General features: G+C 37.6%; 1 protein-coding gene across 1 annotated transcript in view; it reads left to right on the forward strand.

Moving 5' to 3' along the window:
• Positions 1–368: 368 nt before the first annotated feature.
• Positions 369–22,428, forward strand: part of LOC129672424 (trifunctional nucleotide phosphoesterase protein YfkN-like) — a 60,708-nt gene continuing 38,648 nt past the window's right edge. The window contains exons 1-2 of the mRNA XM_055601875.1: positions 369–559; positions 19,746–19,897. Coding sequence (XP_055457850.1) covers positions 369–559; positions 19,746–19,897 — 343 coding nt within the window. The remainder of the gene's footprint in view (positions 560–19,745; positions 19,898–22,428) is intronic.

The following is a 22,428-nucleotide window of genomic DNA, read 5'->3' on the forward strand; positions in this document are numbered from 1 at the left end:
AAAAGAGGGAGAAACATGTAGTAGAGAAATATTTTCTAAGCAAGATTTGAAAGAAACAAGCATTGACTAATGTTCCTACAACTGTGACCTCATTCTGCCAAAGAAGAAGCATCAAGGTTTCCGTTGGGCTCTCAACGGCTGTCAGGCAACACGGCGGCAACTTCTTGCCCTGGGCACAGTCAGGCAAGCACAGGGCACGAGGGGCCAAGGAACACAAGAGCAGCAGAGGCCTCAACCCACGGCCCAGGCCCAGCAAGTGCTGCGCATGCTCCCGCTGTTGTCCCGCGGGCAGGCCACAGCTTCCATCCTGCGCATGCGTACAGGGCGACTCAGGCTCAAAGAGGGTCCTCCTACCCTGTGCCTGGGGAATGGAGGCCTCTGAGAAAGAGGCATCAGCGGTGGTGGCCCCTCATCCCGGAAAGCTGGATGAAAAACTGTCTCCCGGAACTCGGGGGAAACAGTTAGGAGGCGTGGACTCCTATGACTTGACTATTCTTCATTTCAACGATGTTTACGATGTGGACTCGCATACTGAAGAGCCCGTAGGAGGCGCTGCTAGGTGTGGGCCGCCATCTTCCTTGTCATATGCTGGAGGGGGAATGGAGGGTGGTGACTTTGGAAACTTGCAAGAAGGCATGGAAGCTGGCAGGGAGTCTTTTATTCTAAACCTTTGGGGCCACTGTTTAAGCTCCTTTCTGGATTTAGATAGTAATTCCAGTGGTTTTAGGACAACAACAACAACAACAACAACAAAACAACAACAACAACAAAAAAAACCCCAAAAAACTAAGGTAGTATCTGCACAAAAGCAGATTGGAAACTTGTGTCATCTATGGGAGAATACGCTCTTTTAATACAAACCTGTATTCCTACTATCCATTGTGTGATCTTGGCCGCAGACTTAATATGTCTTGACCTCGTTTTGTCAGTTTTTAAGTATAGATGTTTTTCTTGTGACTAAGTGAGGTAAATTATGGAAAGCTCTATGGTATGAAATTTGTAATAATTAACCTCTTCCTCCTTTTTTTTTTTTTTCACTTTGAAATTTTAAGTTCTCAGTGAGACATCTGTAACTATTAATTGTCAGGTACCCAAATAATTTTTTTCACCTCTTTTTATTTTGCCAAGATTTACAAACTCACAACCCTGCAATGAGCAAGAAAGGAAGGAATTTAAAGAATGGTAGAATGTGAATAAATAGAGATGGGGACTGTTTCAGGGTTGGGGTTTTCAGGACTTCAATATTCATATATTTTGATTTTTTTTCATTTTGTGTGTTTTAAGTGGGTAATATGAGGCAAATTGCTCATATTATTTTGCCCAAATTGCTCAGAAAGCTGGGCGTCATTCCTCCCTTTATTTTTTAGGTTAGGAGGGTGCCTCAAGGCATCTGATTGCACTCAGTAGCTCAAGGGTGGCAGGTATGGTATTTGGAAATGTGGAATACAATGGTCCAATTGTGAGGCAGTGTGATGCCAGCATAAAATAGTAGTTGGATAATAACCTTGGTCTGCTGGAATGTGTTGAATGCTTGTCTAAGGAGTTACAGAAGTATAACTAGGTTGTCAAAAGGTGCTTGTGACATGACCAAGAGGTATTTGAGGAAAAGGTTGTAAGTAGAAGAGTTTAAAAACCAGGAGGACTGGCTGCATTGTCTTCCTCTGTGGCCTGTCAAGGCTTCACCCCCCCCCCCCCCCCCAGGGAGAGGTGATCAGAGAGCCTGCCACTGAGTTCATGCCAGAGACAGCCCCTGCTCTCCTTATTAGGGATACCACTAGGAGACTGAGTCTATGGCCCACATCTGAGCTGGGGTTTTATGTCCTCTCAATGCATGGTCCTTGGTTGGGGTATCAGTCTCTCAGGGCCCCCAGGGCCCAGTTATTTTTGGCTCTCTTATTCTCCTTGTGGAGCTCTTGTCCTCTCCAGGTCTTTCTATCTCTCCCTTCTTTCAAAAAATTTCATGGACTCTGCCCAAAGTTTGGCTATGAGTCTCAGCCTCTGCTTCCATACCTGGATTAATGCAGCCAGTCCTGAGGAGACCTGATAGGTTAGGGTCAGATAGAAGGGGAGGAGGAGCTCCACTATCAGTGGACTAGGGGAGGGGTATAGAAGGAGAAGAGGGAGGACAGGAGGGTTTGGGAGGAGGAGAGGGAGGGACCCACAGAAGGGATACAACGTGAATAAATTCTAATAAATAATTAATAAAAAAATTAAAAAAACACTTAAACACATTAAAAATAAAGAAGTTCAATCTAAAAACAAAAACCAGGAGGAGAAATCAGTTGGTGGCCCGTTGTGTGATTACACTTACAAGTGAATGATGTAGGGGAATAAGAATCAAAAGACCAGTTGTATTTGTAAGACAAAACACTTTTTAAGAAATGGTTATTCAGTAGCATGAGAGAGTATTTGTATGTATCTCTGTGTATGCAGGATAAAGGAGAGGCTAGCAGGGCAGCTAGAAGAAGACAAGGGACCTAGCATTCTGTTGCTTCATACAAGTAGTGAGAGTTTTGAAGTCATTTCTGGAGGTGTAGTCGGTTTGGGGAGTTGATGTTGAAGAAGATGTTGAGATGCTTGATTCCCACGTAGGTAGAAGTGACCGTCAACTGCTTGGGTAAGTATGTCTCCCAGCTCGTCTTTCCTTTTCCAATATTTTAGTTCTTTCCCCCCTATACAATCTTTCGTACCCAGAGAGCTCTTCTGTATTTTGGAAGAAATCCTTATCCCTTAAGTCCTGTAACTTAGAAGAGTCCATTTGTTTTCTTACTGGTCATTGGGAGGAGATGTTTATTAAGTATCTTCTCATAGGTGTAGGCTAGTTTTTCTTCCCCATTTACCTGCCCATATACTTTCATTGAAATGTGTTTTAGACTTAGGGATCATACATTCCCCCATTATTTACCTTAGCATTGGGGGCATTTTTTTTACAACTAATATACAGAAATGTGAACATTATTAACATCTATATTCCATGAAGATCCCCTAGGTAGTTACATGATGTTCTTTTTGTGTTTTAATGCTCGTGGGAGACCACACTGCATTTGGTTTTTCACATTCCTTATACTGCTTTTGATTGAGGCAGTTTCTCCAGATACCCTTGGTTGTTATTGATCTTGATATTTTAAAGGCATATCAGTCAGGTGTTTTTAAAAATGTCCTTTGTTTTAAATTTGTTTATTTTCTTGTGATTATACTGGTATATTTTATTTTAGGAAAACCACCAAAATAAAATTCTATTTTAAATCACAACTTTTCAGGTCTGTATATTGTCAGCCCCACAGACTCTGACTCTTGTTAAATTTCTCCACTCTGAAGTATGCTCCCACCCCACCCTTTCTGTGGTGTAACCTTTGGAATGAAATCATTTTGTGCAGCTCACATTTAAGAACAGGGGCTTATGTTTCGCCCCCTTCAAGGCAAAGTAACTTCATTATTTTTTTTTGGATTATTTCCTAGTTGAAGATATGTTTTTCCTCATTTATTTATTAATATCAGTTAATAGTTTTAGTTTTAATAATAGTTAATAGTTTTCTAGGATTGGCAAGTGATTGGTATTGTAAAATGGGTGGCTTAAGTCAGTAAAAGAAAAAGTATGTCTTGAATTGCTGCAAATCAAAGGGTTGATTCTGTAAAGGACTCTTCTAGTTTCTGGCAAAGGCAGCAATCCTTGGTTAATATGTATCAGTGCATGAGTCAATTTCTGGTTCTACTGTCACATGGTGATTACTCCTCTCTCCTCTTTCTTCCTTTCCTTCTCCCTGTCTCCCCACTCCTCTCTCCCTTTCCTTCTCCCATGCACCCCACACTATGTTGCCTTATAAGGAAACAAGCCACTGAATTAGGGTCCACTCTAATCATCTCATTTAACTAAGCTTGATTACATTTGCATTGATCCTGTTTCCAAATAAGACCACACTCAAAAGATACAGGGCATAGAAACGATTCAATCTTAACAAAGATGGATTCATGGATTTCTTGGGTTTTTGGTAGACTGCCTTTCAAAATTTTCTAGAAGAGCAAAGGAAAGCCATGTGTTGACCTCTGAAGGATTTTAAACAATGTGTGGCAGGAGGCTATTTGGAAAATGTGCTTTTTAAAGAATTATGTAGAAAAGAAGTTTCTCAAAGAATAGATGCTTATTTGGATTGGTGATGGCTCTAGATGATTTTGTTATAAGATTACTAAGAATATCTAGCTTGAAGATGTCATAATTTCTTTGTCCCTTAAATGTTGTGTTCTGGTTTAGTTGTCAACCTCTATATTCGCATCCTTGCTTACTGAGGCAGGTGTCTACTAAGTATGCACATGGTTCAACAAATACTCCCGTCTGAGATGTGGAGTGCCTGGCATATAGTGCCCAATGAAAATGTGAATTATTGATGTAACCCGTCTAAAACATGCCAGGTATTCCACTGGGCACTGTTCTGAGCAGCAGGACCAGAGTAGGGAATAGAAAAGAAAAAAGACCTTACTCTCAGGGGAGCTTGTGTTTTAGATGGAAAAAACACACAGTTTTTTTTAAAAAAGGAAATATGTAATATGCTGGTGGCAACAAATGCTGTGGAGAAAGATGATAAGGAATAAGGAGAATAAGAAGTATTGAGAGTTGAAGTTTCGATGCATGTCATTTTAAAAGAAGTTTCTTAAATAAGACCTTCCCTGGACTGGTGAGATTGTTCAGTGGGTAAAAGTGCTTGCTGCCAAGCTTGACAATCTCAGCATTCCCAAGACCTAGATGGTGGAAGAATACAATCAACTCCTGGAAAATTATTCCCTGAGCATTTACTGTATGGCATGGGCACCTCCATGTAGACACAAAAATAAATAAAATATAATAAAAAATAAATGAAGCCTCATGGTCAAGTGGTATTTGAGAAGATACTTGAATGAAATGAGGTAGTGTGAGACATTTGACTGTCTACAAGGACATTGTTTTAGGCTGAGGAACTTGCAAGAGCAGAGATTGGGGGTGGTAATATGCATAGTGGATCTCATGAACACCAGGAAGATCAACACTGGCTAATAGGGCACATACTTAGTTGACAGGGCCATAGGAATGAAGCTCTGAGGGATGGCTAAAGTGCAGATTAAAGAATAGGCTGAAACTAGACAAAATGTGTAGCATGGGGGGGCATTGCTTGTTTAGTTTTGAGGTTTGAGCTATTGCCTGTGTTGCAGATATAAATTAGCAGTTCCCCAAACCATAGTCCAAGCACCTGAGAGATTTCCACAAGATCCCTTTCTGTTTTACAAACAGCCTCAGCCATTTTTCTTGCAAGGCTTACTGGATGTCAGGTGCGTTTGTTCATTTTTATTTTGTTTTGAGTGTATAGAGTTTGATAAGTTAATTCGCATGACTTGACATCACATTGAAAATTATTTTAGGAAACTGTCTTACAGAATTTTGGTATAGTAGCAAAGAAAAATACAATTTTCTCCAGAAAGCTAATAGAAATGTTTTTCTAGTTACTTATCTGTGCAAGACCAGATTTAACAAATATACTTCATACAAAGCAGCCTGTTCCAGTAAATTGAATGAAACAAGAGATAAGATCTCACCATTCTTTACTTAGCTAGACATGAGGTTTGCACAAGTGTGCCATCTGTGTTTGCAAATATATTTAAAAAAAATACATGTACTGGGTCTTTGCTGTTTTTTAGTTAGTAGGTGTAAGTTAATTTAAGAAATTAGCTTTTAGGGGCACTGGGAAGGGAAATTTGAGATCTTCTCATTTATATTATTGATTTTTGACATTCATATCAAACTCCATTTTCATACAGCTTTGTTTCTCTAAGACCTAGTAGTATAAAGAAGTTTGTAACTTTTTTGTTTTAATTACTTCATCTATCCTATTTGTGGGTCTATAATTTGGATGTAACCTCCTTTCTAGACCTATATTTCCATCTGCCTACTGAGGGTACTCACTTTGGTGTCTCCCTGAATAGGCCTAACTCAGCTTGCCAGCTTCTCCGTCAAACAGCTTTTTATTATAACTGATATCTCATTTGATATTTTGATTTTTATTTCAATAATTTATAAGACATTTGCCGTGAATAAGACTGCAGTTATGGCATGATTTAAAATCTTCTACGTTTATACTGTTTATCAAATCCCGTAAGTAAATGCGAGTGGGTGTTATGTCTGTGCGCTACATGGACACCTTGTGCTTGGGCCAGGTGACAGATCCCCTGGGATTTGAGGGGGGCTGTTGTGAGAAACCATGTGGTGACAGCCCTCACATTCAAGTTCTTTGAAAGAGCGGCCAGTGCTTTTGACTGCTGATTCGTCTCTCCAGCCCATTTCTCATTTTTTTTTTTTTTTAATGTTCAGAATTGTCCAAAGGAGTTGTTAAACACAGGTTTTTGTTTGTTACTCAGTGTTTCAGATTATGTAAGTCTAGGGTGGGACCTGAAACATGAATTTCTCCCAGGCTGCTCCTGCTTCTGCTCTGAAAAACATTAGCAAGTGCTTATTTATACCATGTCAACAGGAATGCATGTCAGCCATCACATACACTTTGCAAGATTTAAAAACTCCGTAGTTTTACTCCTAAACTTTTCCTTGCTTGTTTGATTCCTAAAACTCAGATAGGATCTTGTAACATCTGCTTTCATTCTAGGTACAGTTGCTATTTCACAGAATCCTTTGAACTCATATATGGCTTTTATAGTCATGTATTTTTGCTGACTTGCATAAGCATATGTATTATTTCCATTTTATTTTGAAAACAAGTTATTAACTCAGTGTACTGATATGTACAGCTTTTTAAGTCTAGAGTTCTATATGATTTTCAGATAATCAAAATATTAACTATTAGCCAGGTGTGGTGGCATAGGCCTTTAGTCCCAGTACTTGGGAGGCAGAGGCAGGTAGATCTCCGTGAACTTGAGGCCATCCTGGTCCGCAAAGAACGTTCCAGAACAGTGAGGGCCGTTATACAGAGAAACCTGTCTTGAAAAACAAAACAAAACAAAAACTCCAAACCAAACAAAATTGGTTCTAGCACATCACACGACCCCTTGTCCCCACCCTGTCTCTTTCGCTTTCATCCGTCATTCCTAATCATGTATTTTGTATTTTTGCACATTTGAGACTCACTCAAATTGTTGTTATGTTGCAATAATGTGTTCTTTTCTTACTGAATTATGTTCTAATGTGTGAACTATACCATAATTTACTTATCTGTTCTAATGTTGATGGAAACTTGGCTGGTTTCTAATATTTGCTATTATGAAATCACTGTTAGCGTTCTTATATAATTCTTTTGGTGGCTAGAAGCAATCATTTCTCTTGAGTGCATGCCCAGAAGTGAAATTTCTGTGTCATATACTGACATATGTGTAGCTTGACTAGGTGCTGCCAAACATTTTCTCAAAATAGTTGTACCAGCTATATATCCCTCAGCAGTATATGAGAATTTTGATTATTCCATTTTCTTGCTGTTTAGCACTATCTATTTTTACCATACTGGTAGGTGTATAGTAACATACCATTGTAGGCTTAATTTTTATTTCTGTAAAGTAATGATGTTGAACATTTTAGTATGCTTATGGGCCAGCTGTATTTTTTCTTTAGTTGATTTTTTTCTATTTTATTTTTACATTATTTTTTTTTTATTTTTTGAATTATTTTTAGTCAGTCTCACCACTGAATAGCAGAGTCTATTTCAGCCTTTCCTACTGTGTGGATTATGTGTGTGCCACCATGCCCAAGTCCATGGACTTTTTGACCAATTAAAAAATATAATATTCAGTCTTTGTGAGACTGATTTGTAAGGTTGTTAATTTATTTTAGTTCCAGTTTTATTGTTGATTATATACTTTCCATATATTTCATTTAGTCAGTGTTCTTTTCATTTTTTCTAATGGAATGTTCTGATCAGTAGGAGATTCTAATTTAAACTAAGTTTAATTTACCAATATTTTATTGTGATTTGTACCTTTTCTGGTTTGCTTAAGAAACCTTTGCTTTAAAGTCATGAAGATGTCTTGTATTATTTCTTCTAAATGATGTATTGTTTTGGTTTTTAAATTATATCTGTGATTCATACTGATTTTTATTACATTCATGTATCATGTGTTTGTGTGCAAGTGAGTGCATGTATGCTTCTGTGTATATGTGTATGTGTGTGTATGTATGTATGTATGTATGTATGTATGTGTGTGTGTGTGTGTCCATCTGGAATAGAAATCGAGGAAGTAGTATTTTCTCCACCATGTGGGGTCCTGGAATTGAATTCAGATAGTTTGGCTTGGCAACAAGAACTTTTTAACTACTGACTCATCCTACCAATCCTCAAGTGTTGGAACACTGTCTCAGATTGGAGTTGTATAGTAGGAGTTCTGAGTGTTTGTGAGACACTCCAAGACAACAAGCCCAGGTTCTTGTGACTTTAGGTTCTTCAAAACCATGGAGTTGTTCTTGGAATGTGCTTTATGTCTCTCTCAGACATAGCAGGTATGAGAGAATTTACTTTAGATTATTCATTACAAGTGGTTATTGTTACTTGTTTATATGTCTCTATGGAAAATGTTTTGTCATATATGTCTTGTCTTTATGATTGTATGCTTTTAGTCATGTGGTTCTTCTTAACCCTTAGAGTATAAATGTCTGATGCTCTGAATAAAGTTGGCTATTGTATGAAACTTTAGCCTAGGTCATTTTTAGGCTCTATTCTTCCAGACTCAATTACCTTTAGAGCAGTAAACACTTTAATTTTCATGCGTGATTGAAAGGTATTTTATCTTTTACTCTTGTGTCTTTGTATAATTACATTTGTATTTATATATCTACAATTAGTGGCACTACTTTTTATAGTTATATATAGTTTTCATTGAAAAAAGATTCCCTTTTAATACTGAATTGCAGGGGTGTATGTGTAATTAATTAAATAGGTGACTGTGTATGTATGTGTCTGTTTCTGGATTGTACTTCTCCACTAATCTAAGAAAATTCTATGCGCTATTAGTCACCATAGCTTTATCATAAGTCTTGATTTTCAACAACAGAAATCCTCTAATTGTTCTTCAGTATTTGTATCTTAAAATAAACTTTATATAAATATCCATGTCATTAATTTTTTACCTTAAGGTTTTTCTAGACTGAAATGTTACATTTCTATTTGTATATATTTTTGAAATTATGACTAGGTGTTGAAAATTTTCTGCATAATTTAAAAAAGTTGCAGAATATCATGGTTTTTCTTTTATATATGTTAATATAATAAAGATATTCATTATTGGCTGTTAAAAATTCTTGTCATTGAATAAATCCTGCTTAGTCATGATGTTTTAATCTTTTTATATGTTTCTAAATTCAGTTTGTTAAAATTTAGTTTAAGAAGCATGTCTGTATCTTTGTACAGACTATTAGCCTATACTTATAATGTCTTTCATTTTTGTGTGAAGACAATGCTGACATAATATTAATTGGGAGATTTTTTTTCTCTGAGTTTGTATAAGAGTAGTGTTATTTATTTAAAAATAATTGAGAGAATATGTAGGATTGAAGTTTTTGTTGAAAAATTCTAAAGTATGGTTCAGTTTATTTAATAGTCATAGGAAAAGTCAGATTATTTAAAAATATTTATTTTTTTTAATAAATTACAGTTTATTCACTTTGTATTCTAGCTGTAGCCCTCTTCCTCATCACCTCCCAATCTCACCCTTCCTCCCTCATCTCCTCCCATGCTCCTCCCCAAGTCCACTGATAAGGGAGGTCCTCCTCCCCTTCCATCTGACCCTAGCCAATCAGGTCTCATCAGGACTGGCTGCATTGTCTTCTATGGTCTGGTAAGGCGGCTCCCCCTTCGGCTAGAGGTAACCAAAGAGCCAGCCCCTGAGTCCTATCCGAGACAGTCCCTGTTCCCATTACTAGAGAGCCCACTTGGAGACTGAACTGCCATGGGCTACATCTGTGCATGGGTTCTAGGTTATCTCCATGCATGGTCCCTGTTTGGAGTATCAGTCTCAGAAAAGACCCTAGCCCAGATATTTTGGTTCTGTTGCTCTCCTTGTGGAGCTTCTGTCCCCTCAGGTCTATCTCCACCTTCTTTCATAAGATTCCCTGAACTCTGCCCAAAGTTTGGCTAATGAGTTTCAGCATCTGCTTTAATACCTTGCTGGGTAGAGTCTTTCAGAGGCACTCTGTGGTAGGCTGCTGTCCTGTTCCTGTTTTCTCCCTCTTCCAGTATCTGTCCTGTTTGCTTTTCTGAATGAGGATTGAGCATCTTACCCAGGGTCCATCTTCTTCCTTAGCTTCTTTAGGTGTACAGATTTTAGTGTGTTTATCCTATGTTTTATGTCTAACATCCACTTATAAGTGAGTATATACCATGTGTCTCTTACTGCTTCTGGGAAGCCTTACTCAGGATGATCTTTAAAAATATCTGTGTCAGTTTTGGTAAGCTGAATATTTTCAAATTTATTTTCAGGAAAATGCTTATGATGTATAGGATCTGTTGCTTTTTATTTTGCTATTGGTAACAATACATTTCTCAATCTTGCTAGGGTATATCAAGTTTGTAAAATTTTCAGTGAATGAAATTGTAGCTTGTTTGGCTTTATTTGTATGTTTTTCTTTCTGCTATTTATTTATTTCAGCTTTAGATGACATTTGTTTTCTAGCTTTATGCAAGATGGAAGCTTGGGTGCATTGTATAAATATTTGAATTTTTGTTTGCTTGTTTGTTTCAAGACAGGGTTTCTCTGTGTAGCCTGTGCTATCCTGGTCCTTTGCTTTGTAGACCAGGCTGGCCTCAAACTCAGAGGCCTGCCTCTGCCTCCCAGAGTGCTGGGATTATAGGAGTGAGCCACCACACCCAGCTTAAATATATAATTTTTAAAGTGAGGTCACTGGGTCTTTTATTTTCATCCTTTAAAATTTATTTATTGAAACTGTCTTGCTATGTAGTCCTGGCTGGCATATAACTTATTTAGAACAGGTGGCCATAAACTCAGGGATCTTTCTGATCTGCCTGTTCAGTACTGGGATTAATGCTGTGGGCCACCACATCCTGGTTAAAATTATTTTTGACATTTTATTTATTTTCATTTTATATGGGTGTATTGCCTGCCTGTATGTTTGTCAGCGGTCAGAAGAGGGTGTGAGATTCCCTGGAACTGGAGTTACACATGGTTGTTAGCCACTGTGTGGGTGCTGAGACCCAAACCTGGATCCTATGAAAGAGCAGCCAGTGCTCTTAACTGCTTAGCCATTGTTCCAGGTGCTTTTTGATTTAAAAATTCATATATGTATGTAATGAAATATGATGATATCTTCTGCTTATTTTCTCCCTTTAACTCTAATTACCCACCAATATGCCACCTCCCAACTTTGTCTTTCTAAAACAATGATTTCTTTTTGAGATAACCTCTTTTTCTTCAATTGTACATGCATAAAACTGATAGGTGTTTTATATGTATTTCTAAATATATAAATACAGCCAGGTAATCATATGTTTTCAAGTGTTGGATAACAGATTCAGTAGTGCTTAATAAAATTATTGTAAACCCAACAGACAAACATCAGAAAGATAACCACAATGACCAAGTTGCTTTATTCCTGAGATGCAGGGATGGTTCAACATATGCAAGTAAATAAATGTAATAAATGACGTAAATGGGCTTATTGATAAAAGTCACATGTCATCTCAATAGATGCAAAAAAGCCTTTGAAAAAAATCCAACATCACTTACAATAAAGTTCACGAGAGAGTAGGACTAGGAGGAGCGTACCTCTACATAATAAATGCAGTATGTAAGAAGCCAACGTCACCATTAAAAACTTGCCACCATCCTACCAAAATCAGAACGATTCAGGGCTGTCCATTATTTCCGTTGCTTTTGGATAGTGTGTTTGAAGCAGTACGTGTAGCAATAAGGCAAGAGAAAGAGATCAAAGGAATATAAATAGGGACAGAAGTCAAATTATTCCTATTTACTGATGACATGCTATTATACATAAAAAGATCCTAAAAATTCTATCAGAAAACCAAAAATCATAAATTTGCAACATGGCAGGAAACAGAATCAACTTGCCCAAATCAACAGCTTTTCTATATATCATTAACAAACATACAGAGAAGGAGTCCTTGAATATACTTCCATTCCCAATAGCCTCAAAAAATAACGTATTTTATAATAAACCCAACTAACAAGGTTGAAGACCTATACAATGAAAACCTTAACTTCTGAAGAAAAAGGAAAAAAAACACTAGAAAATGACAAAACATCTTATACTCATGGATTGATGGAATTAATATTTAGAAAATGACCATTTGTTGAAAGCCATTTACAAATTCAATACAATCCCAATTAAAATTCCCATCTCACTATTCATAGAAATAGATTTAAGAAAACCATCGTAAAATTTATTTTGAACCACAAAAGACCCTGGATAGCCAAAACAATCCTGGATAGCCAAACCATTCCAGATCTCAAGATATATTATGGAGCCATGGTAATAAAAATAATATGATACTTGTGTAAAACAAAGCATTCCTCTAATACTAGGGGTGAGTGGTTGATATGTAGAATAGTCATGTCATTCCCGACACCAGCTTTTCACCCCTACTCAGGCTTTTAGAAGAAACGCTTTCAGTTGTTTACCCATTCAGTATAATGTTGGCTGTGTGTTTTACATATATATCCATTATTATGTTGTGGCATTATCTTTCTATTTATAACTTCTTCAGAGCTTTTATTATGAAGGGTGTTGATATTTTTTCAGTGGTGCATTTACTTTTTGCATTTTTTTCAATTTTATTTTTTTCTTATCAGTTACATTTTATTAACTCTGTATCCGAGCCATGTCCCGATCCCTCATTCCCTCCCAGTCCCTCCCTCCCTCCCTCCCTCATCTCCACCGTGCCCCTTGCCAAGTCCACTAATAGGGGGGACCTCCTCCCCATTCATCTGATCCTGTTTTATCAGGTATCTTCAGGACTGGCTGCAAAGCTCTCCTCTGTGGCCTAACAGGACTGCTCCTCCCTTGGGGGGTGGGGAGGCCAAAGAGCCAGTCATTGAGTTCCTGTTAGAAATAGTCCTTGTTCCCCTCACTATGGGAAACCAATTGGTTACTGAGCTACCACAGGCTACATCTGAGCAGAGGTTCTAGGTTACATTCATACATGGTCCTTGGTTGCATGTCAGTCTCAGAAAAGACCCTGTGCCCAGATATGTTTGGTCCTTGTGGAGCTCCTATCCTTTCCTCATCAGACTAATTCCCCTTCTTTCTTATGATTCCCTGTACTCTGCCAAAGGTTTGGTCATGAGTCTTTGCTTTGAGAACACTGCTAGTTAGAGTCTTTCAAATGCGCTCAGTAGACTCCTGTCATATGTTCAATGTGCATCCCATCTGTCTTTCTAAACGAGGATTGATAATCTTACCCCATGTCTGCTCTCTTGATTATCTTTTTTAGGTGTACAGATTTCATTATGTTTATCATATCTTATAGGTCTATATAAGTGAGTATATGCAGTGTTTGTCTTTCTCCTTCTGGGATATTTCACTCAGGATGATCTTTTCTAGATCCCACCATTTGCCTGCAAATTTCATTATTTCCTCCTTTTTGATTGCTGAGTAGTATTCCATTGTGTAAAAATACCACAATTTCTGTACCCATTCCTCCGTTGATGGACATCTGGGTTGTTTCCAGGTTCTGGCTATTACAAATAAAGCTGCTATAAACATGGTTGAGCAAATATCCCTTTTGTGTACTTGAGCAAACTTTGGGTATATACTTAGCAGTGGTATAGCTGGGTCTTGAGGAAGCACTATTCCTAATTGTCTTATAAAGTGCCAGATAGATTTCCAGAGTGGTTGTACCAGTTTATATTCCCACCAGCAGTGGAGGAGAGTTCCCCTTTCTCCACAACCTCTCCAGCATGTGTTGTCCCTTGAGTTTTTCATCTTGGCCATTCTGATGGGTGTAAGGTGATATCTCAGGGTCGTTTTGATTTGCATTTCCCTGATGGCTAATGAGAATGAGCATTTCTTTAAGTGTTTCTCTGCCATTCGATATTCCTCTGTCAAGAATTCTCTGTTTAGCTCTATTCCCCATTTTTTAATTGGATTACTTGGTTTGCTGCTCTTCAGCTTCTTTAGTTCTTTGTATATACTCGATATTAGTCCTCTGTTAGATAAAGGGTTAGTGAAGATTCTTTCCCAATCTGTAGGCAGGCGTTTTGTTTTGATGACAGTGTCCTTTGCTTTACAGAAGCTTTTCAGTTTCATGAGGTCCCATTTATTGATTGTTGCTCTTAGAGCCTGTGCTGTTGGTATTCTGTTCAGGAAGTTGTCTCCTGTGCCAATGAGTTCTAGGATGTTCCCCACTTTTTCTTCTAACAGATTTAGAGTATCTGGTTTTATGTTGAGGTCTTTGATCCACTTGGACTTTAGTTTTGTGCAGGGTGATAAATATAGATATATTTTAATTTTTCTGTATGTGGACATCCAGTTGTACCAGCACCATTTGTTGAAGATGCTGTCTTTTTTCCATTGAATGGTTTTGGCTTCTTTGTCAAAAATCGAATATTCATAGGTGTGTGGGTTTATTTCTGGGTCTTTTATGCGGTTCCATTGATCCTCCTTTCTGTTTTTTTTTTGCCAATACCATGCAGTTTTTATTACTATTGCTCTGTAGTACAACTTGAGATCGGGGATAGAGATACCTCCAGATGATCTGTTGTTGTACAGGATTGTTTTGGAGATTCTGGGTTTTTTGTTTCTCCATATGAAGCTGAGAATCTTTTTTTCAAGGTCTGTAAAGAATTGAGTTGGTATTTTGATGGGAATTGCATTGAATCTGTAGATTGCTTTTGGCAGGATGGCCATTTTCACAATGTTAATCTTCCCAATCCATGAGCACGGGAGATCTTTCCATCTTCTGAGATCTTCTTCAATTTCTTTCTTCAGAGACTTGAAGTTTTCTCAAACAGGTCTTTCACTTGCTTGGTTAATGTCACCCCAAGGTACTTTATGTTATTAGTGGCTATTGTGAAGGGTGTTGTTTCCCTAATTTCTTTCTCGGTCCTTTTGTCTTTGGTATACAGGAGGGCTTCTGATTTTTTGAGTTGATTTTGTATCCTGCCACTTTGCTGAAGGTGTTAATCAGCTGAAGGAGTTCTCTGGTTGAATTTTTGGGGTTGCTCATATATACTATCATATCATCTTCGAATAGTGACACTTTGGCCTCTTCCTTCCCGATTTGTATCCCCTTGATCTCTTTTAGTTGTCTTATTGCTCTGGCTAGGACTTCAAGTACTTTGTTGAAGAGATATGGAGACAGTGGGCAGCCTTGTCTTGTCCCTTATTTCAGTGGGATTGATTTAAGTTTCTCTCCATTGAGTTTGATGTTGGCTTTTGGCTTGCTGTATATTGCCTTTACTACGTTTAGATATGTGCCTTGTATTCCTGATCTCTCCAAGACTTTAAACATGAATGGGTGTTGGACTTTGTCAAATGCTTTTTCAGCATCTAAGGAGATGATCATTTTCTCCTTCAGTTTGTTTATGTGGTGGATTACATTGATGGATTTCCGTATGTTGAACCACCCTTGCCTGCCTGGGATGAAGCCTACTTGGTCGTGGTGGATGATATCTTTGATGTGTTCTTGGATTCGGTTTGCAAGTATTTTATTGAGTATTTTTGCGTCATTGTTCATAAGAGAGATAGGTCTGAAGTTCTCTTTTTTTGTTGGGTGTTTGTGTGGTTTAGGTATCAGGGTGACTGTTGCTTCATAGAATGAGTTTGGTAATGTACCTTCTGTTTCTATTTTGTGGAATAGTTTGAGGAGAATTGGTGTGAGCACTTCTTTGAAGGTCTGGTAGAATTCCACGCTGAAACCATCTGGCCCAGGGCTTTTTTTGCAGGGGAGACTGTGAATGACTGCTTCAATTTCCTTGGAGGATATAGAGCTGTTCAGTCTTTCTACCTGATCTTGACTTAATGTTGGAAGATGGAATCTATCAAGAAAATTGTCCATTTCATTTAGGTTTTCAAATTTTGTGGCATATAGACTTTTGTAGTATGACCTAATGATTGTTTGAATTTCCTTTGTGTCTGTAGTTATGTCACCCTTTTCATCTCTGATTTTGTTGATTTGGATAGATTCTCTCTGCTTTTTAGTTAGTTTGGCTAAGGGTTTGTCTATCTTGTTGATTTTATCAAAGAACCAGCTTTTTGTTTCATTGATTCTTTGAATAGTTTTATTGGTCTCTAATTGATTGAGTTCAGCCCTGAGTTTGATTATTTCCAGCCTTCTGCTCCCCTTGGGTGTATCTGCTTCTTTTTTTTCTAGGGTTTTCAGTTGGGCCATTAAGTTGTTTGTATGTGATGTTACGAATACTTTTTGCATTTTGATCATACGATTTTTGTTCATGGTTTCATTCATGTGCTTTCCATTTCACTTTTGTTTTGCCCCTCCCTCCCTCTCTCCCTCCCTCCCTCCCTCCCTCCCTCCCTCCCTCCCTCCCTCCCTCCCTCCCTTCCTTCCTTCCTTCCTTCCTTCCTTCCTTCCTTCCTTCCTTCCTTCCTTCCTTCCTTCCTTCCTTTTTGGACTTACCTGGTTTTCAAAGGTGATACAACCTTGTAGAGTGAAGCTTGCAAGCATTCACGTTTTATTTTGTAGAGAATTTGAGGAGCTCTTGGTGTTCTTTTTTAAATGTCTGATGAAATTCTGTAGTGTCTCATTCCAGTCCCAGGCTTTTTTTTTTTTTATTAGATAAATTTCATTACCCTTGAGTTTCATTGCTCATTATAGATCTGTCTGTGCTGCTTCTATCTCCTTGGCTTGATTTTGTTAGATTATACATGTCTAAAATTTTATCCATTTCTTTTAGGTTTTCCAATTTATTTGAGTATGTTTGAACATAGTCCCTAGTGATTTCTACATTTTAATGGTATCTTTTATAAATCCTCTCTTTCATCTCTGATTTTATTAGATATAAATTAATATAAATTAATATTTTATACTATTTTAACTAAAAGCTCGCCTCTTATTTTTAAAGAACCAGCTTTGTCTCACCAATTCTTCAATGACCTCTTGGTCACTCCAAGGCACATCATTCAATGTATGGTGTTTTTGGCTTTTCTTGCTATTGATTTCTAATTTGATTTCATTGTGATCTGATCTGACACAATTCTTTATATTTTTGTATTTGTTAAGACTTGCTTTACAACATAAAATGTTGCTATTTTAAAGAGAGATCTGTGCTGCTGATAAAAATCTGACATGATTTGGAGAGTTCTGTAGATATCTGTTATGTCCATATGATTTGTGATGCGGTTTTAACTCTGAAGCTTTTTTTTATTTCATTTTTAATACATTGTGTGTGTTGTATTCATGTTTTTGTGGGTGTAGGTACGCATGCCTGCCAGAGGTAGAGTTGATGTCATTTTTTTTTTTTTTTATTCACCACCTTATTTTTTGAGACAGGGTCTCCTACTAATTGCTCAGCTGTCCTGTCATTCAGACTGGCTGGCCATCAAGCTCAGCCTGTTTCTGTATGTCCAGTTCTGGGGTTACAGGTGTACAGATGTACAGATGTACAATGCCAGCTTCGGTGGTGCTGGGCAACCAAACTAAGGTCCATATGCTTATGCAGCAACACTGTACCTCTGAGTTATCTCCTCATCCTCTTTATTTTAGTTGTGTTGGGAAGATCTGTTGATGAGAGTAGATACTGATTGCTGTATCTGGATCTGTCCATTTATATCCAGTAGTACTATTGCTATGTCATTCTGTTTCTGTGTTTTGTCTATGAAATGCATTTCTTGTAGACAAGGAACAGTTTTATCTTACTTTAAATTAATTTGTCCATTCTGAATCTTAACTGCATAGTTAAGACTGTTTATATTTAATATCATTTATAGGTTAAGTAGTAACTTTCCCTTTCATAATAGAGATTTGGTAATTTACTGTGTTAATAATTTTATTCTCTCTACTTATTTATTTAATCTCCCTCCTTGTGTAATTTATTCTGTCCCAAGATCTCATTATTACATATGTCTTTCTTTTACTGTGTTAAGGATCTTTTTGGGAATGCTGTGAAGTCCAGGCTTAGCGTTCATGGATCACTTTAATTTATGTGTATGGTGGAGGTTCTTTGTTTCTCCTTCAGTATTAAAGAATAATTTCTATAGAAATAATTTCTACTGCCCATGTTTCCTTGGTCTTTAGGGTTTCTGCTCATCAGTTTGTTGTTATTCTGATTGGTTTGTGTATTTTCAAGCAACCTGACACTTTTTGTTTTAAGCTTTTAATATCATTTCTTTGTTCTATGCTCTTGGCACTTAGGTATCATAGCATGCAGAGAACTTCTGTTCCAATCCTGCTTGTTTGCTTCGTGTACTTGAGTGTCCATTGAGTACCTAGAGTTGGAAAGGGTTCTGCTCTCATTTCATCGAGTAAGTTTTTGTACTTTTACTCTGTATTTTGATGACCATTTCTAACATTATATACTTTTAGGCTTGGTCTATGAATCTTGTCCTAGAAATTTGCATGTATTTCTCTCAAATGTAAGAAACTCTTAACATTACCCTCAGTCTTGATGTCTATTTTTGTCCTATATCTTCTTTTGAATTTCTTATGCAAGTTTTTAAGTATCTCATTCAACTTGATGCTCTTAGCTCTGTTAAAAATTAGCCTTGTTCACTTTATCAGTTTATGTAAATCCTCATGGAGGTCACTTATCATTTTTAAAGGTAGATTTCTGAATTATTGGTACATTAGCCATTATTCTACATTTGGATTCAGTTAGTTGAAAAACTGTGAACTTTTGGAAGGGCCATGTTGCCACTTTGTCATATTTCTTGTGGTTTGAAGTAGCAATTTGCTTATCTTTTGGAATGACCATCTCTTCCAATTGTATCTGAAGTTCTCCTTTTATGGCAACTCTTTTTTTTTTTTTTTAGGGCTCAATTTTCGATACCACTCAAACAAAGCAGATACAGAAACAGAACTAATTAAAATCAATTGCTTTACCATCACTAGCCACAGAAAATAGAATTTCAAGAATAATATACACTATGAAATTAAAATTAATTTAGGCAAAATGAATGAAATAAAGATGGGACAAAATATAGGAAAAAGAAAAATATGGTTAAGTAAAAAAGGAAGGAGAAAGAGAGTGATGTGACAGAGGCAAAGGCAGTGACAAAACTAGGAAAAAAAATCTGTGTAAATTAGGTAAAATCAAGGAGGGAGAGAGATGGAGAGAGAGAGTTCTCTGAAAATCAAGGGAGCACAGCAGAATGGGAGACACTGTAATGGGCCTGAGCAGATTTACTTAACTCTGGAAAATTAGCCACTTTGTACAATAAATTTATATAAAAACCTAGTTCAGTGTCACACATTTTCTTTATGTTCTTAGGGCGTATAAGTTGTTTGTAAGAATTTGTATTTTGTGGAATAGATTCAATAGTCTGACATGTTTTTAAGTGTTTTCTTTAAGATAATTTCACATTATGTTTGGCAGATACCTCTTGAGGCTTAATCTATTTTTTCCTTTAAATGAAAATGTGGTTTAAGTGTGTGTGGGAGACTAGCTTGTCCTTTTTAGAATGTAAAAATACTAATGAGATATGTTGACTATGGGAAGTGAACTTATTAAAAATTACATCTCTTTATTTTCATATTTTAGCTTTTATGATTTTATGGAAAAGTCATATTACTATTTAATATGTTGCCTTTGTGTTTCATAAAGGCATTCAATGATAACACAGGCCATTGTTCTCTTAGGTTTGCAACAGCTGTGAAAAGGTTCAGCACCCTGAATCCACTCTTGATTTTCAGTGGTGACTGCTTAAATCCTTCAGTCTTAAGTACGATAACAAAAGGAAAGCATATGATTTCTATATTAAATGAATTGGGAGTACATTTTGCAGTTTTTGGTAAGTAATACTTTTTATTATTTGAAGTTTACAAAGCAATTTACATAAAACTGGATTACTTGATGCCAAATAATAATAGTTAAATAATTCTATATATCAGTTTATAGGTACTTAGAAACAAGTGTCAGCATTGTACATTGAACTTGAAAAATTGTACTCAACCAAAATTTGACTTTATGTGGTGATTTCTAGTTATGCCTGTGCAAAAAGTGAAGACATGTCATCAGAAAAATTAAGACCGTAGCTTTGAAGCTAGCTAGGCGTATGAAAAAGAAACTGACTGCTGCACTTAGTTGTTACTCCTGTAATTCCAGCACTCAGGAGTCTGAGGCAGGAGGATCACTATAAGTCTGAGGCTAGTTTGGGCTGCATAGTGAGTTCCTAGCTATCCTGAGTTTTGGAGTGTGTCCCTATCTTACTACCCATCCCTCTGAAAACCCCCATGTAAAAAGAACAGCAGAACATTATGAACAAAATAGAGTGACTGATCTCTCAGTTGTTTCGGTTATAAAATTGAGAAAAGTAACATATACCATCCCAGAGCATCTGTATTGGCTGAAGAAGATAGTGGCCAGGCTCACTTGTTTTAAAAATCTACTTTTTTTCAAGGTCTGAAAAGAATTGAGTTGGTATTTTGATGGGAATTGCATTGAATCTGTAGATTGCTTTTGGCAGGATGGCCATTTTCACAATGTTAATCCTACCAATCTGTCGCACGCGGCCTTTGCCGATAAGGACGACACAACAACCGAGGATTTCTTCAGTGGCAAGTTTATTGTACAGCTCTCTCTTGCAGATGGTGAAGGACCCAGACCCTGGGTAGTGCTCTGCTTAAATAGCCAGCAGAGAGGCGTGTTCATCTGTAATTGGTGCTCCACATAATACCCAATTAACATGTGATCTCCCATTGGAGGATCACAGAATCCTACATTAGCATAAGGCGGCGCATGCGCAAATCGCGAAGCAATGCTGACAAGAAGCGCGAAAATGCTGGCAAGAAGAACCAGGAAGCAGGAAGCCGGCGCCATCTTGTAATGGCGGGAGCGGCTCCCGACACCAATCCATGAGCACGGGAGATCTTTCCATCTTCTGAGATCTTCTTCAATTTCATTCTTCAGAGACTTGAAGTTTTCTCAAACAGGTCTTTCACTTGTTTGGTTAATGTCACCCCAAGGTACTTTATGTTAGTAGTCCTATTGTGAAGGGTGTTGTTTCCCTAATTTCTTTCTCAGCCCTTTTGTTTTTGTGTAAAGGAGGGCTTCTGATTTTTTGAGTTGATTTTGTATCCTGCCACTTTGCTGAAGGTGTTTATCAGCTGAAGAAGTTCTCTGGTTGAATTTTTGGGGTCACTCATGTATACTATCATATCATCTGTGAATAGTGACACTTTGAACTCTTCCTTTCCAATTTGTATCCCCTTGATCTCCTTTAGTTGTCTTATTGCTCTGGCTAGGACTTCAAGTACTATGTCGAAGAGATATGGAGAGAGTGGGCAGCCTTGTCTTGTCCCTGATTTCAGTGGGATTGATTTAAGTTTCTCTCCATTGAGTTTGATGTTGGCTTTTGGCTTGTTGTATATTGCCTTTACTATGTTTAAGACACATTCTGGAGAGGTTGTGGAGAAAGGGGAACCCTCCTCCATTGCTGGTGGGAATGTAAACTGGTACAACCACTTTGGAAGTCAATCTGGTGCTTTCTCAGGCAATTAGGAATAGTGCTTCCTCAAGACCCAGCTATACCACTGCTAGGCATATACCCAAAATTTGCTCAAGTACGCAATAAGGACATTTGCTCAACCATGTTTGTAGCAGCTTTATTTGTAATAGCCAGAACCTGGAAACAACCCAGATGTCCATCAATGGAGGAATGGGTACAGAAATTGTGGTATTTTTAGACAATGGAATACTACTCAGCAATCAAAAAAGAGGAAATCATGAAATTTGCAGGCAAATGGTGGGATCTAGAAAAGATCATTCTGAGTGAAGTATCCCAGAAGGAGAAAGGCAAACATGGAATATACTCGCTTATATAGACCTAAAATATATGATAAACATAATGAAATCTATACACCTAAAGAAGATAATCAAGAAATCGGACACGAGGTATGATGATCAATCCTCATTTAGAAAGACAAATGGGATATGCATTGAACGTATGACAGGAGTCTACTGCAGAAAGCATCTGAAAGACTCTACCTAGCAGTGTTCCAAAGTAGATACTAAGACTCATAACCAAACCTTCAGCAGAGTGCAGGGAATCATTATGAAAGAAGGGGAGTTTGGTGTGGAAAGGATAGGAGCTCTACAAGAACCAAACATATCTGGGCACAGGGTCTTTTCTGAGATGGACACTCAACTAAAGACCATGAGAGGATAAAACCTAGAACCTCTGCTTGGATGTGACCCGTGATAGCTCAGTAATCAATTGGTTTCCCATAGTAAGGGGAACAAGGACTATTTCTAACAGGAACTCAATGACTGGCTCTTTGACCTCCCCACCTCCCAAGGGAGGAGCAGTACTGTTAGGCCACA

The sequence above is a fragment of the Psammomys obesus genome, unplaced genomic scaffold, assembly GCF_907164565.1.
Source record: "Psammomys obesus unplaced genomic scaffold, mPsaObe1.curated_primary_1811, whole genome shotgun sequence".
Classification (NCBI taxonomy): domain Eukaryota; kingdom Metazoa; phylum Chordata; class Mammalia; order Rodentia; family Muridae; genus Psammomys; species Psammomys obesus.